At 36.3% G+C, this 17,197-nt stretch overlaps 1 protein-coding gene across 2 annotated transcripts; it reads right to left on the bottom strand.

Annotated features, from left to right (window-relative positions):
* Nucleotides 1-43: 43 nt before the first annotated feature.
* Nucleotides 44-15,061, bottom strand: abhd2b (abhydrolase domain containing 2, acylglycerol lipase b). Of its 2 annotated transcripts, XM_077210754.1 has the most exons (10): nt 14,937-15,061; nt 14,008-14,240; nt 12,974-13,149; nt 12,546-12,713; nt 12,137-12,320; nt 11,699-11,791; nt 11,397-11,498; nt 11,191-11,260; nt 11,033-11,117; nt 44-1,084 (listed from the first exon to the last, which is right to left on the bottom strand). In XM_077210754.1, exons 2-10 carry the CDS (start codon nt 14,217-14,219, stop codon nt 909-911), a joined length of 1,266 nt encoding a protein of 421 aa, XP_077066869.1. In that variant the 5' UTR covers nt 14,220-14,240; nt 14,937-15,061; the 3' UTR covers nt 44-908. The 2 variants fall into 2 exon arrangements, with proteins under 2 accessions (XP_077066869.1, XP_077066870.1); XM_077210755.1 differs by lacking the exon at nt 14,937-15,061 and having other exon boundaries at nt 14,008-14,252.
* Nucleotides 15,062-17,197: the final 2,136 nt, after the last annotated feature.

Here is a 17,197-nt window from a genome sequence, read left to right on the forward strand (position 1 = left end):
AGGTGAAAAGGCTAAACGATGAGTGCAATAAAAACACCATATGTCATTGTTCTTACCTTGGTTTAATGTAACATTTAAAGCAAATAATTGGACATGTATAATTGGTCTAATAGAACACAACAAAGAGAATGATAGTAAGAACAGAGATTGAAAAGGAAAAGATTTTCACCATTATTGGCTGGACATATGACATGTTATAAATGCAGACCGAACTCAATTCACATAGAAAAAAAAAAAGTGCTTATAAAAGAGGCAAATAGAAGGAAACATTCCCAGACAAATGAATAATGCTACAATCGTTTGCGCTCCCATCTACAGCAAACACTAAACTACATTTAGTGGAAATAATTGTGCATCGGAAGCAGCAATAAAGTGATACATTTAAAAATTTAATAAAGTGTCAATAAAAAGGCAAGACTATTCAAAAGAAAATTAGGTCCATTTTAATGTATGTGCAAACTTTCAAATTCTAGTAAACTTATCTAAATATTAACATAATTTTCAAACTAATCAATTTTAACATCTCACGAAAATGAATTGAAAACAGATACGCTGACAACATAGTATAGTAAAAACTATGTAAATGACAGCTGGTGAACTTGTGTTAGTTACTAGTTTAAACCTCTTTATTATCTCCTCTTGCCAAATATGTTTTTCCACAAAGTTCCTTTTTAAAAACATGCAAGGAATCCCTCTGCACAGTTTGTCCAGCCTTGTAGCGATACACCACTGACATCTGACTCAACGTACATACAGTGTAAATTACTATATGTGCTTTTTCTCGAACTCCTTCTTGAAGGTCAGAGCAAACTCTGGTGAGTCAAACCTTTAGAACCCGTCATCTATCCTCAACTCAGAGCGAACAAGCAAAACTCCAGAAAGTGTCATGCTTTGTGTTGCAGACTGCATTATTTTTCTTTGAGGCACGGTGGCCTGTGTTTCACCCACTGGCAGATAGCATTGGCGTAACTGACTATGACTTTGTCCATCCAGGAAAGGGGATGAGGCAAAAGAACAGCACCTTCAAAGAAGCCGAGATGACCTCCATGCAGTGTCAGCGCAAAGATCACATTTTCCTTTTTTTCTGCGAGGAAACAGTAAGGGTCTTTAACAAGAAGCATAAATGTAATAGAAACAAAACTTTGGTAACAATCCATTCCTCAATGTAAAATACTAGCCTACCACTGACCACTCTGTAAGTACGCTGGTTTAAAAGTCAATTTCAATTAGATGTAAACTGACAAGCTGTATGTGTTTGATTCCTCAAAAAAATAAGTGTCATCAGTTTAGGAATGGGACTTTACTTACTGCATTGCATGTTTTTGATTTGCTAAAAAGATTCGACTAATAGGAGTCTTTCATTAGAGAGTCGAACTACACTGGTGGTCGTAGTGTGTTTTTATTGTAAATAAAAAGCTTCGGGAACTGTACGCTGGTTGCTTTAATTCACTAAAAAGAAGCGGTACATGAGAGGCATTCGTTCGGAAATCAGAATACACTGGTTGGGCAATATGCTTTGATTCATTCAAAAGATCTGACTTGTATATTGATTTTTGTGCAAAAAAACTTCATTAACATTGTGAGAGAACATCAACATAAAAAAAATAAAAAAGTAAAAATCAATAAAGATCAATGTCATGATCCTTTGAAAAAGACTCAGAAAGGCATTTGTTCTGGAATTGGACTACACTGGTTGTCTACACTGATTCTTTATTCACTAACAAGAATCGACTCACGAGAAGTATTTGTTCGAAGAACGGGAATCAGACTACACTAGGGCTGGGTATCGTAACAAAATTATCGATACCGATACCGATACCCTTGACTTCGATACCGGTTCCTGAACGATACTTTTTTTCGATACCAATTTTATCAATATAACATTACCTAAAAAAAAAACTTTTATTTTTTCAGTTTGTTGACTTTTTTACCCTCATATTTTGAGTCTGTAGAAAAGCACCAGTGCTAAAGTTTTCTATGTTTCCTAATCATTTAACAACATGTATTCTTTTCTTCAATGAGCTCATTGTTTCTGCCTTAACTTAATGCATTGTTTAACAATGAAACACAGTCACCCCTGATAACAGATCACTCTAAATTGTAATTTAGACACATGCATTTTCTGTAAAGCTCCTTTGAAACGATATGTATTGTGAAAATGCTATACAAATAAATGTGAATTGAATTAAATATAGGCTACTGGGGTGCGGGATATCTCGCGCTCAGCACACATGAAGCTTGCGCAAAGCACTGGCAAAAGTAGCCTAATGATTATGGATGTGTCGGGAAACGATAGCAAGGAGATATTTTAATTGTTTATTAATGAACAAGTGTTTACTAAACGTGTTGGCTGCAAAGATGATTATTGCGAATTTGCGATGCTGACTCGTCATCCCTGCAGCAGTGAACGCGCGCGCGCCTATATGGATTAGGTAATCAAACTATTTATTAAGTTGGCTTGTGAGAGCCAACTTACTGAAATCCTATTTAAACTTATTATTATTAAGTTGGCTTGTGAGAGCCAACTTACTGATATTGTACTTAAACTTATTATTATTAAGTTGGCTTGTGAGAGCCAACTTACTGATATTGTACTTAAACTTATTAAGTTGGCTTGTGAGAGCCAACTTACTGATATTGTACTTAAACTTATTATTATTATTATTATTATTATTATTCTGTCAAAAATTTACAACTCTATCTCCTCCTAGAGCTTTAACTCCACATACTCCAAACTCGGCACAGACACTCAGACTGTTCTGACTCGGTATGCTATATCTTTTCTAACTGATCGGACTTACGGTTTTCCTAAAAATGACGATCAAAGTCGGAAAAAACTCCCATTGACTTAACATGGCGGAATGTTCAGATTTTCAAACTCCCCAACTGTCAAAAATTCAAATCTAAATACCTTGAAGCCCTAGACTGAATCAAACTGCCATTCTATATACTATATGAGCCATTGAGACTCATTTAAACTAATAAACTCATATATCTATGACACTTATCTATCTACACTTAAACTCTTAAACTCATAATAAATTAATAAACTCTAAACTTGAACTCTTAGACTAATTTAAACTTATAAACTCTAAACTCATAAACTCATACACTTATAAACTCATACACTTATAAACTCATGAATTCAAACTCTTATGAACTCAAACTCATAAATTAATAAACTCTGAACTCTTACTCATTTAAACTTATAAACTCTAAACTCATAAACTCGTACACTTATAAACTCATGAATTCATACACTTATGAACTCATGAATTCATAAACTTATAAACTCGTACACTTATGAACTCATGAATTCATACACTTATGAACACAATCTTTCTATCTCTCTTTCTTTCTTTCTCTCTTTCTTTCTAAATAATCTTTCTATATTTCTTTCTTTCTAACTAATCTTTCTATCTTTCTTTCTTTCTTTCTTTCTAACTAATTTTACTTTCTATCTTTCTTTCTTTCTAACTAATCTTTCTTTCTTTCTAACTAATCTTTCTATCTTTCTTTCTATCTCTCTTTCTAATCTTTCTTTCTAACTAATCTTTCTTTCTTTCTTTCTTTCTTTTCTAACTAATCTATTTCTTTCTAACTAATCTTTCTTTCTTTCTTTCTAACTAATCTTTCTATCTTTCTTTCTTTCTTTCTTTCTAATCTTTCTTTCAATCTTTCTTTTTTTCTTTCTTTCTAACTAATCTTACTTTCTAACTTTCTTTCATTCTAACTAATCTTTCTTTCTTTCTAACTAATCTTTATATCTCTCTTTCTTTCTTTCTCTCTTTCTTTCTAACTAATCTTTCTATCTATCTTTATTTCTTTCTAATCTTTCTTTCAATCTATCTCTTTCTTTTTAGCAACCACCCAAAATACCTTAAAACACCCTAGCAACACCATAGCAACCACCCAAAATGCTCTAGAACACCCTAGCAACCACCCAGAACACCCTAGCAACCACCCAAAATACCTTAAATCACCCTAGCAACACCATAGCAACCACCCAAAATACCCTAGTACACCCTAGCAACCACCAGAACACCCTAGCAACTGCCTAGCAACCACCCAGAACACCCTAGCAACCACCCAAAATACCTTAAATCACCCTAGCAACACCATAGCAACCACCCAAAATACCCTAGAACACCCAAGCAACACCCTAGCAACCACCAGAACACCCTAGCAACTGCATAGCAACCACCCAGAACACCCTAGCAACCACCCAAAATACCTTAAATCACCCTAGCAACACCATAGCAACCACCCAAAATACCCTAGAACACCCTAGCAACACCCTAGCAACCACCAGAACACCCTAGCAACTGCCTAGCAACCACCCAGAACACCCTAGCAACCACCCAAAATACCTTAAATCACCCTAGCAACACCATAGCAACCACCCAAAATACCCTAGAACACCCTAGCAACACCCTAGCAACCACCAGAACACCCTAGCAACTGCCTATCAACCCCAGAACACCCTAGCAACTGCCTAACAACCACCCAGAACACCATAGCAACCACCCAAAATACCTTACAACACCTTAGCAACACCATAGCAACCACCCAGAACACCATGGCAACCATCCAAAATACCTTAAAACACCCTAGCAACACCATAGCAACCACCCAAAATACCGTAGAACACCCAAGCAACACCATAGCAACCATCCAAAACACCCTAGCAACCACCTAAAATACCTTAGCAACCGCCAGGCAACCACCCAGAACACCTTAGCAACCCACTAGAAACACCCTAGCAACTTTAAATTACTTCAAACTATACTTCAAACTTTAAACTACTTTAAACTTTAAACCATTAAAACTTTAAACTTTAAACTTTAAACTACTTTAAACTTTAAACTAATTTCAACTTCAAACTACTTTAAAATTTAAACTAATTTAAACTTTAAACTAATTTAAACTTCTTCAAACTTATTGGTCCAAACTTTCACAAGCCAACTTAAAGTTTGTCTCGACGAACTTTTTCTAGTTATTATTATTATTATTATTATTATTCTGTCAAAAATTTACAACTCTATCTCCTCCTAGAGCTTTAACTCCACATACTCCAAACTCGGCACAGACACTCAGACTGTTCTGACTCGGTATGCTATATCTTTTCTAACTGATCGGACTTACGGTTTTCCTAAAAATGACGATCAAAGTCGGAAAAAACTCCCATTGACTTAACAAGGCCCGAAAGTTCAGATTTTCAAACTCCCCAACTGTCAAAAATTCAAATCTAAATACCTTGAAGCCCTAGACTGAATCAAACTGCCATTCTATATACTATATGAGCCATTGAGACTCATTTAAACTAATAAACTCATATATCTATGACACTTATCTATCTACACTTAAACTCTTAAACTCATAATAAATTAATAAACTCTAAACTTGAACTCTTAGACTAATTTAAACTTATAAACTCTAAACTCATAAACTCATACACTTATAAACTCATACACTTATAAACTCATGAATTCAAACTCTTATGAACTCAAACTCATAAATTAATAAACTCTGAACTCTTACTCATTTAAACTTATAAACTCTAAACTCATAAACTCGTACACTTATAAACTCATGAATTCATACACTTATGAACTCATGAATTCATAAACTTATAAACTCATACACTTATGAACTCATGAATTCATACACTTATGAACACAATCTTTCTATCTCTCTTTCTTTCTTTCTCTCTTTCTTTCTAAATAATCTTTCTATATTTCTTTCTATCTCTCTTTCTAATCTTTCTTTCTAACTAATCTTTCTTTCTTTCTTTCTTTCTTTTCTAACTAATCTATTTCTTTCTAACTAATCTTTCTTTCTTTCTTTCTAACTAATCTTTCAATCTTTCTTTTTTTCTTTCTTTCTAACTAATCTTACTTTCTAACTTTCTTTCATTCTAACTAATCTTTCTTTCTAACTAATCTTTCTTTCTTTCTAACTAATCTTTCTATCTCTCTTTCTTTTTTTCTCTCTTTCTTTCTAACTAATCTTTCTATCTATCTTTATTTCTTTCTAATCTTTCTTTCAATCTTTCTTTCTTTTTAGCAACCACCCAAAATATCTTAAAACACCCTAGCAACACCATAGCAACCACCCAAAATGCTCTAGAACACCCTAGCAACCACCCAGAACACCCTAGCAACCACCCAAAATACCTTAAATCACCCTAGCAACACCATAGCAACCACCCAAAATACCCTAGAACACCCTAGCAACCACCAGAACACCCTAGCAACTGCCTAGCAACCACCCAGAACACCCTAGCAACCACCCAAAATACCTTAAATCACCCTAGCAACACCATAGCAACCACCCAAAATACCCTAGAACACCCTAGCAACACCCTAGCAACCACCAGAACACCCTAGCAACTGCATAGCAACCACCCAGAACACCCTAGCAACCACCCAAAATACCTTAAATCACCCTAGCAACACCATAGCAACCACCCAAAATACCCTAGAACACCCTAGCAACACCCTAGCAACCACCAGAACACCCTAGCAACTGCCTAGCAACCACCCAGAACACCCTAGCAACCACCCAAAATACCTTAAATCACCCTAGCAACACCATACCAACCACCCAAAATACCCTAGAACACCCTAGCAACCACCAGAACACCCTAGCAACTGCCTAGCAACCCCAGAACACCCTAGCAACTGCCTAGCAACCACCCAGAACACCATAGCAACCACCCAAAATACCTTACAACACCTTAGCAACACCATAGCAACCACCCAGAACACCATGGCAACCATCCAAAATACCTTAAAACACCCTAGCAACACCATAGCAACCACCCAAAATACCGTAGAACACCCAAGCAACACCATAGCAACCATCCAAAACACCCTAGCAACCACCTAAAATACCTTAGCAACCGCCAGGCAACCACCCAGAACACCTTACCAACCCACTAGAAACACCCTAGCAACTTTAAATTACTTCAAACTATACTTCAAACTTTAAACTACTTTAAACCATTAAAACTTTAAACTTTAAACTACTTTAAACTTTAAACTAATTTCAACTTCAAACTACTTTAAAATTTAAACTAATTTAAACTTTAAACTAATTTAAACTTCTTCAAACTTATTGGTCCAAACTTTCACAAGCCAACTTAAAGTTTGTCTCGACGAACTTTTTCTAGTTATTATTATTATTATTCTGTCAAAAATTTACAACTCTATCTCCTCCTAGAGCTTTAACTCCACATACTCCAAACTCGGCACAGACACTCAGACTGTTCTGACTCGGTATGCTATATCTTTTCTAACTGATCGGACTTACGGTTTTCCTAAAAATGACGATCAAAGTCGGAAAAAACTCCCATTGACTTAACATGGCGGAATGTTCAGATTTTCAAACTCCCCAACTGTCAAAAATTCAAATCTAAATACCTTGAAGCCCTAGACTGAATCAAACTGCCATTCTATATACTATATGAGCCATTGAGACTCATTTAAACTAATAAACTCATATATCTATGACACTTATCTATCTACACTTAAACTCTTAAACTCATAATAAATTAATAAACTCTAAACTTGAACTCTTAGACTAATTTAAACTTATAAACTCTAAACTCATAAACTCATACACTTATAAACTCATACACTTATAAACTCATGAATTCAAACTCTTATGAACTCAAACTCATAAATTAATAAACTCTGAACTCTTACTCATTTAAACTTATAAACTCTAAACTCATAAACTCGTACACTTATAAACTCATGAATTCATACACTTATGAACTCATGAATTCATAAACTTATAAACTCATACACTTATGAACACAATCTTTCTATCTCTCTTTCTTTCTTTCTCTCTTTCTTTCTAAATAATCTTTCTATATTTCTTTCTTTCTAACTAATCTTTCTATCTTTCTTTCTTTCTTTCTAACTAATTTTACTTTCTATCTTTCTTTCTTTCTAACTAATCTTTCTTTCTTTCTAACTAATCTTTCTATCTTTCTTTCTATCTCTCTTTCTAATCTTTCTTTCTAACTAATCTTTCTTTCTTTCTTTCTTTTCTAACTAATCTATTTCTTTCTAACTAATCTTTCTTTCTTTCTTTCTAACTAATCTTTCTATCTTTCTTTCTTTCTTTCTTTCTTTCTAATCTTTCTTTCAATCTTTCTTTTTTTCTTTCTTTCTAACTAATCTTACTTTCTAACTTTCTTTCATTCTAACTAATCTTTCTTTCTAACTAATCTTTCTTTCTTTCTAACTAATCTTTCTATCTCTCTTTCTTTCTTTCTCTCTTTCTTTCTAACTAATCTTTCTATCTATCTTTATTTCTTTCTAATCTTTCTTTCAATCTTTCTTTCTTTTTAGCAACCACCCAAAATACCTTAAAACACCCTAGCAACACCATAGCAACCACCCAAAATGCTCTAGAACACCCTAGCAACCACCCAGAACACCCTAGCAACCACCCAAAATACCTTAAATCACCCTAGCAACACCATAGCAAACACCCAAAATACCCTAGAACACCCTAGCAACACCCTAGCAACCACCAGAACACCCCAGCAACTGCCTAGCAACCACCCAGAACACCCTAGCAACCACCCAAAATACCTTACAACACCTTAGCAACACCATAGCAACCACCCAGAACACCATGGCAACCATCCAAAATACCTTAAAACACCCTAGCAACACCATAGCAACCACCCAAAATACCGTAGAACACCCAAGCAACACCATAGCAACCATCCAAAACACCCTAGCAACCACCTAAAATACCTTAGCAACCGCCAGGCAACCACCCAGAACACCTTAGCAACCCACTAGAAACACCCTAGCAACTTTAAATTACTTCAAACTATACTTCAAACTTTAAACTACTTTAAACTTTAAACCATTAAAACTTTAAACTTTAAACTTTAAACTACTTTAAACTTTAAACTAATTTCAACTTCAAACTACTTTAAAATTTAAACTAATTTAAACTTTAAACTAATTTAAACTTCTTCAAACTTATTGGTCCAAACTTTCACAAGCCAACTTAAAGTTTGTCTCGACGAACTTTTTCTAGTTTCTAATTGTTTCGTTTAAAAGTAGACATATTTTGAACATATATAGAACTATTTCTCATGTCTGTGAGGCAGGTATCCTATACGCTGAGTTTTGGTTTATATGTGAAGCGCTCCAGTTCTTGTAGTCGAAGGCTGATAAACTTTCTACTTTCGAGTGTATTCTGTGCGCTTTTAAGTGCCTTATCAGATTTAACGTGACCGCGTTACCGGTCTTGGCAGCAATTATCTTGTCGAAAATATTGCATTGTGTGCTTATGGCATCGATTCGGGTACATAGGTACACTTTTGATCATTTCCACATATTTTCTATCTATCTGGGTTGGACGCTTACACACACACACACACACACACACACACACACACACACACACACACACACACACACACACACACACACACACACTACAGCCTCACGTGCGACGACCGACGAGCCACGTCTCTGGGCAGCCGTGTAAACTAGTGTTTTTCCGCCACAGCCAATCATAATGCATGTTTATTGTTTCACTGACATTGACGAGATTAACCACTTAGGTACCGAAACTTGGTACCGAAAAACAAGACATGTTTTCGATACTCGGTAGTATCGAGGCAATTCGGTCGGTACCTAAAAAGTACCTAACACGGTACCCAGCCCTAGACTACACTGGTTATGCAACAACCTTTTGATCCGCTAAAAAGAACCGACTCACGAGAGGCATTTGTTCGGGAATCAGATTACACTGGTTGCGCATTATTTTTTCGATTTACTAAAAAGAACCAAGTTATATATATATAAATTTTTTTGTGCATCGCATTAAACCAGAATAACAACCGGTTCTCAATCCTATTATGGACCATATTATTATCAGAATCAGAATCAGGATAAATAATCAATCCAAAGTTGCAAAGGCCTCTGTTAAAGGCCTCTTTAAAAATGCATCAACTTTAAAGTTCTGTTGAAGCTCAGTGCAAGGAGCTGAAGATTAAGTGACGTATATTTCCTTTGTGCAAGGCAGACTTGTTAATAAGGGCTCTTTCACCCGAGGCTTGAAGGAAGAAGCTAACGGCAGTAATCTGATAAATAATCACAGAGGAAGGATCAGATGGCCCTGAAAAATTCAGCACAGGTGTCCAATGCAAGATCTTAGACTTGACATTTCTGAGAGTCTTAATGGGCACCTAAAAGCACTATTAGGCCATACGTGTCGAAAACGCATGGCCTTTTGCTTTACTGTGCTGAAATGTTGGTAACACTTTAGAATAATGTCTGATTGGTTAACATTAGTTAATGCATTTGTTAACTTTAACTAGGAGCAATATATTTCTGTCATGACAACCCTGAGTGTTTGACAATGTAATGGATATGACAATGTTGATATGTTTGGTCTTGCCGGAATAGATCTGCTACACTGAGCAAGCACAGAGACTTGCTACTGCCAATACACACACAACATGGCTCGAATTGATACGGTAAAAGCGACACCATCGTTACTGTTTGTATCGCTGTCTATACAAGTGCTGAGGAAGAATCCAGAGCTGAAATTCACATATGGTAATACATATGGAGTTTCGTTTCCAGCATGCGCTTTAAGCGGTAGACCAATCACAACAGACTGAGCCATCTGACCAATCAGAGCAGAGAAAGGAGGGGTTTAGTGAGAATCTTTTATTGAACCGTTTCAGACACTGAGAAAAGAGGTGATTCTGCAATGTATATTATGAAAAAATTCAAGTGTTTTTTTGACCTTGGATGCATGTAAACCTATTGTAGCAGACCTTCAAAACAAAATTAGAAACCTTGAAAATAATTATAGGCTCACTTTAATTAATGTAAAATAATTGTAAAGTAAAAATAACTAAGTACTGAAATGTAGAAGTGAAATGGAAAGCATGTTACGATAATCCATAATCTCTCCTTCAGTGGATAAACGTTAATAAAATATATAATATAATAGATAAATAAATAATTGAATATTTAAAAACCTGCTAGTGTGCGAGGGATTGTCAGCAGTGACTGGTGGACTAATGGATCATCTGAAGAGTTCACCAAGAGGAGAGGAACGCTGATCTGGCATAAGAGACAGAGTATGGTTTTCAGAAAAACTGACAAATAATGACCCGCTTTCAATGATATTACTTACATTGTGAATATAATGCACACAGCTTTCCTTCTCATAGTACTCCTTTAGGGAGTTGTGTCCATGAAACTTCCTAATAGAGAAAAAAAATCATTATAGGTACATAACTGCAGTCCATCACAGTTTTGGGCTGTTGTCCTAAATGAAACACTGAGCTATCCTTGGTTTTAATGCAGGTCAGAATTGTCTAATGAAAGCTTTTGAAGTACCTCATAATGTTGTCATCAATCTGCATGAGTGAGGTGGCTGTATACAGACGGCTGAGGTCGGCAAACTCCATTTTGCTAGAGCTCATACCAAATAGACTTCCCCTACAGGACAGATGTACTTGACTTAGTTACACATGCTATGGAAATAAAAACCGTGTTCATTCTTTGAGACTATTGTATCATCCTGAAGTGGTTTATTTTGTGATAATTATTCATTAACTGTGCATTGACCCCAGAATGCAGTGTTTGACAAATCAGAATCAAATTTCCAATATAGCCACACAATAAATGAATAGACTAACCTGTGAGATAGAATTATTTTTTTCATGTTGTCTGCCATGAAGAAGTTGTACAGCCTTCTACACTGATCCCACTGTAGAAATGTCTCCTGAGCCCTAAACACAAATATATAGAATAGAAAACTGAGTCCGTGGCTATTTTCAAGGAACGGCTGAAAACGCATCTTTTTCGGCAACACTTGATCCATTGATAATAACACTTCATCTTCTATTCTATATATATTATCATAAAAAATAAAATAAAAAAAGACACGTTCTGCGTTAGATTAAACTGGAAAGGGTCATAGCACTTGCATATTGTTGTTGTCCTATTGTTAGTTTAACTGCTTCTATTGTTTTCATTTGTAAGTCGCTTCGGATGAAAGTGTCTGCTAAATGAATAAATGTAAAACACTACTCAAAACACAACATCAAGTGTACAATTGAATAATGATGTCTCACCTCTGAGCACTATATCCCTGGCAGACACTGACGCAGCACAGCACTCTCTCCTGATTGGCTGGATTCTCACCCAGGTACTTGCAGGCGATGTTCCCTCCCAGACTGAATCCCACCACAATGAGCTGAGTTTGTGGGAATGTGCATTTAATGTAGCCCACCATGGCTGAAAACTCCCAGGTACAACCTTTAACATAGTGTTACATAATAAACCATAGACAAACAACACAGAAATTAGCTTTCAGTGGTGGCTGTATATGTCTATTTAGATATAAGTATATAAATAAATTATTTAAATCATATAAAATGTCACACACTTTTGAACAGGAGTGTACAATGTTATATATATATATATAACATTGTACACTGCTATTCAAAAGTGGGGGTTTCAAAACAAACACATGTGGCTTACCGTAGGTGAACATCCTTGGGGAAGTCAGCTCGAGGTTTGGTAGCGCTCCAAGATGGTTGAGAACGGAGCACCTGTAGCCTTGTTTCTGGGAATAATCCACAAAGGTCCGTATATAATGCTTCTCACTATGGTTACCGATCCCAGGGCAGATCACCATGGTTATGTCATCTGTGATGAGACAGAGACAGATAAACTCCAGTAACAGTACGAGCAACACCTTTCCCTCTCCAGAGGAATTGTCTTAATTATAAACACGGTAAACACCCTTAGTGAATGAGAACAACAAGCTGTCAAGGTCTAAAAAGGCACCCTAAAAGCAAGTAATCCATATCATTTGTGTGCAATATTTCAATCTTTTAAAAATATACAATAGCTTTGTGTGTTTTTTGGGGGGTCAACTATCCATTCAATGCAAAACCCAAGCTCACCCTCAGTGCTGTGGACGCCCTGTGGCTCAAACAGGTCAAAGGTGGCAGTGGCTCCATCTTGCATGGGCAGGTACTTACGCAGCCCACAGGGTTTAGGGGACTTCACCCTTCCCATCTTCCCATAAAGAGCAGTCTGGAGATGTCCACTCTTTCCCCATAACAAGGGAGGGATGTACCTGGATGCACAGGGTGATAGTTATACTCTATAACTAAAGAAAAGCAGTGGTGTCCAAACCTGCTCCTGAAGAGCCAGCGCTCTGCAGAGTTTAGCTCCAACCCTTATTAAACACACCTGAAACCAGCTAATCAAGGGGTGCGTCTCAATCAGCATATTGTGTTTACAAATTCGGGCACTGGTAAGGACAGTAAAGGAACTCTGGCTCACTAGACATTAGGACACTGATGACTCGACATGACAACGTCCTCAATGTACAACATCATTTTTATGTTATTTACAGTACATTTATGATAAATATTTTGCTAGTTACATATGTGCAATATTATTAGCTGTCTAATCGCTGTATGTTTATGCTGAAATATAATTATATAATCTATCGCGTGTCGTTATGTGTAGTGAGCCGGCTCCGCGATTTATGTTTTGCGCTTTAGAACTTCTGTTAAGGGAATAAAGTGAGCATCAATACTCCCTGGTTTTCACATTGTGGGACTTTTTAAGGAGCGAACGTTTCAGTGCACTGGTAGGATTTTGCGATTGAGACAAGAGTCCCTGATCAGTGCCCTGACTACTGAACTAGAGAGCTGATTGAGACACACCCAAGATCTTCAGACTCACTAGAAACTTCCAGGCAAGTGTGTTGGAGTTGGTTGGAGCTAAACTCAGGATGAAGGATGACACTGTCCCTACAGGAGTAAGATTGGACACCCCAGCTCAAAAGTATCCAAGTGCTAAAAACTAAATATTTACTTCTAGATTCTTCTACAGTCATTCTACAGCAAAGAGAAAAATTACATATTTATTGTGTGAGAAGTCAGATTAAAGATGACAAGAAAGTCTTCTAGGTCACAGCACTCACTCTTTGATTAGAACGGGGCAAGACTTCAGCAGGTAGCGATTGAGAGGGGTATCTTGACAGGTGATGTCAGGGGCCACCGTGGGACACTTCAGATTCAGGCTCCGCACAATGACATACAGCACCGTAGCTACAGCGGCTAGCTTCACGCCATCAAACATGGCAGGCATCTCAGGAGATATGGTGTGGACGTCTGCCTCCACTTGGGCACTCATGGTGGATTAGTTTACTAATGGCTGTATGTAGGGAAAATGTAATAAAAGGAATTTTATTTCAACTTATAAATGCATACACAATAAATACATAAGCACATTTAAATGTAGTCTACATATCACTTATATGCTTTTGTTCAGATCAAATGGAATAAGTCCAAGAAACCCTCTCAATATTTATGAAATAATGTTTAAAATATTAAAGTAAAAATTTGTTTAAATGCATATCTAGTCAAATATAAATCAAATAAAAATATATTTTTCTATCGCCCTTAACGAGCCACTGATAAAGTTAGGATTAGTCTGTTGGGGCCGGATAAAGCAAACAACTATCTCACCAGTATAGTTTTCCAAGAAAATGTGGACATAGAATTAAGCATACTTCTGACATCAACGCGTAGATAAGAAGTATGTTAATGAGCTTAAATGTAACATTACGCAGCCAGAAAATTACCATTAATTTTGTTCTTGTACCAAACTTTTTTTAAAGATATGAACAAATAATAAATACTATTTTTCGAATTGTTCTTTATTCATTATAAAGTTGCTGTGTCATTTTTCATGTGCATTTTTGAGTCATATCGAACGTGTAGGCTACTGGTTATTAGACAATACAGCGTTGAGCATTTACGTATTGCTTGTACGTTATGCTGTTATATTAATATAATATAAACCTAACTATAAAATCGAATCAACAAGTACAAAGAAAACAATGCACACCTTGTTTTCAAAGTTGTCCAGAGAGACTCATCTGTGCCGCTGCTCTTGATATCTTCACTGTACTGTCATCAGACGACTACAAACAACATGCAGCTGCATCGTCATTCACTTTACACCCAGCAACTGGAGCGCGTCTTCATTCCTGTCCTCTGATTGGAGCAGCGTCAGAATTACGTCAGATTTGGCGCGCCAACAGTGCTATTAATATTCATTACTGCACTATCACATGTGCACTACTTCACTGTCATTCAATATTTCAACAAAAATATAAAGAAATTATACTTAAGTTGAAGTATGGAAACTGTGTCAAATTGTTTCTCAAGTAGGAGTCAAAATATTTGGCCAAAAAAGTTTCAACATGTATAATTAGAGGCCTGTTTTGCATTTAAAAGCAAACGTAAACTTTTAATTAGAAATTTGTGAAGTTAAGAAACTTAAAAAAATAAATAGCCTACTTTCTTCTCCTTTGTATTTGCATTGTTCAACAGAATAAAGTTTTCCCACCTAATTAAATGATAAACGTCTTTACTGCACATTTATGTTTTAGCATAGCCTATCTCACAAAACGAAAATATGCCTACTTAAAACAAAAAGGAGGAATGAATTTGGATTATTATGGATAAATTAAATAGGGTAAATAAATAAATTAAAAAATAATGTTGTTAATTTTGATGTTTTAAAAATTGAAAAAAAATGAGGGGAAATGGATAATTAAATAAATACATAAATTAGTGGTGTCGAATCGGTTAATCGCATAGATCTAACATAAAACTGTGTTTACATAATAGGCTGTTATGTGTAGTGTGTAGACTACATAGGCTATATACAGGTCATTCTCAAAAAAATATCATATTGTGATAAAGTTAATTATTTTCCATAATGTAATGATAAAAATTAAACTTTCATATATTTTAGATTCATTGCACACCAACTGAAATATTTCAGGTCTTTTATTGTTTTAATACTGATGATTTTGGCATACAGCTCATGAAAACCCAAAATTCCTATCTCAAAACATTAGCATATCATGAAAAGGGTCTCTAAACGAGCTATTAACCTAATCATCTGAAACAACTAATTAACTCTAAACACCTGCAAAAGATTCCTGAGGCTTTTAAAAACTCCCAGCGGCACCGTGCACAGGCGTGTGCAGGAAATGTGCTACAGGTGCCGCATTCCCCAGGTCAAGCCACTTTTGAACCAGAAACAGCGGCAGAAGACCCTGACCTGGGCTACAGAGAAGCAGCACTTGACTGTTGCTCAGTGGTCCAAAGTACTTTTTTCGGATGAAAGCAAATTTTGCATGTAATTCGGAAATCAAGGTGCCAGAGTCTGGAGAAAGACTGGGGAGAAGGAAATGCCAAAATGCCTGAAGTCCAGTGCTGCTTCTCTGTAGCCCAGGTCAGGCGCTTCTGCCGCTGTTTCTGGATCAAAAGTGGCTTGACCTGGGGAATGCGGCACCTGTAGCCCATTTCCTGCACACGCCTGTGCACGGTGGCTCTGGATGTTTCTACTCCAGACTCAGTCCACTGCTTCCGCAGGTCCCCCAAGGTCTGGAATCGGTCCTTCTCCACAATCTTCCTCAGGGTCCGGTCACCTCTTCTCGTTGTGCAGCGTTTTTTGCCACACTTTTTCCTTCCCACAGACTTCCCACTGAGGTGCCTTGATACAGCACTCTGGGAACAGCCTATTTGTTCAGAAATTTCTTTCTGTGTCTTACCCTCTTGCTTGAGGGTGTCAATGATGGCCTTCTGGACAGCAGTCAGGTCGGCAGTCTTACCCATGATTGCGGTTTTGAGTAATGAAACAGGCTGGGAGTTTTTAAAAGCCTCAGGAATCTTTTGCAGGTGTTTAGAGTTAATTAGTTGATTCAGATGATTAGGTTAATAGCTCGTTTAGAGACCCTTTTCATGATATGCTAATTTTTTGAGACAGGAATTTTGGGTTTTCATGTGCTGTATGCCAAAATCATCAGTATTAAAACAATAAAAGACCTGAAATATTTCAGTTGGTGTGCAATGAATCTAAAATATATGAAAGTTTAATTTTTATCATTACATTATGGAAAATAATGAACTTAATCACAATATGCTAATTTTTTTAGAAGGACCTGTATTAGCCTATAGGCTATATATAGCTAAATATAATAGTAGGCTATACGCACAAACAGATATATGTAAACACAATCGCGATTAATCGATTTGACAACAATAACATAAATACATATATAATATTATTTTTTTCATTTAATACAGCTTTCA

The sequence above is a fragment of the Siphateles boraxobius genome, unplaced genomic scaffold (assembly GCF_051911475.1).
Source record: "Siphateles boraxobius isolate OS27281-9 unplaced genomic scaffold, OSU_SipBor_1 65, whole genome shotgun sequence".
In the NCBI taxonomy this organism is placed as follows: domain Eukaryota; kingdom Metazoa; phylum Chordata; class Actinopteri; order Cypriniformes; family Leuciscidae; genus Siphateles; species Siphateles boraxobius.

Coding starts and splice junctions, on each gene's coding strand:
- abhd2b (XM_077210754.1), bottom strand. CDS start 14,219: ATGAGTGCCCAAGTGGAGGCAGACGTCCACACCATATCTCCTGAGATG. Junction 11,261..11,396: donor ATTGATGACAACATTATGAG/GTACTTCAAAAG, acceptor TTTCTCTATTAG/GAAGTTTCATGGACACAACT. Junction 1,085..11,032: donor AATCCCTCGCACACTAGCAG/GTTTTTAAATAT, acceptor GTTTCCTCGCAG/AAAAAAAGGAAAATGTGATC.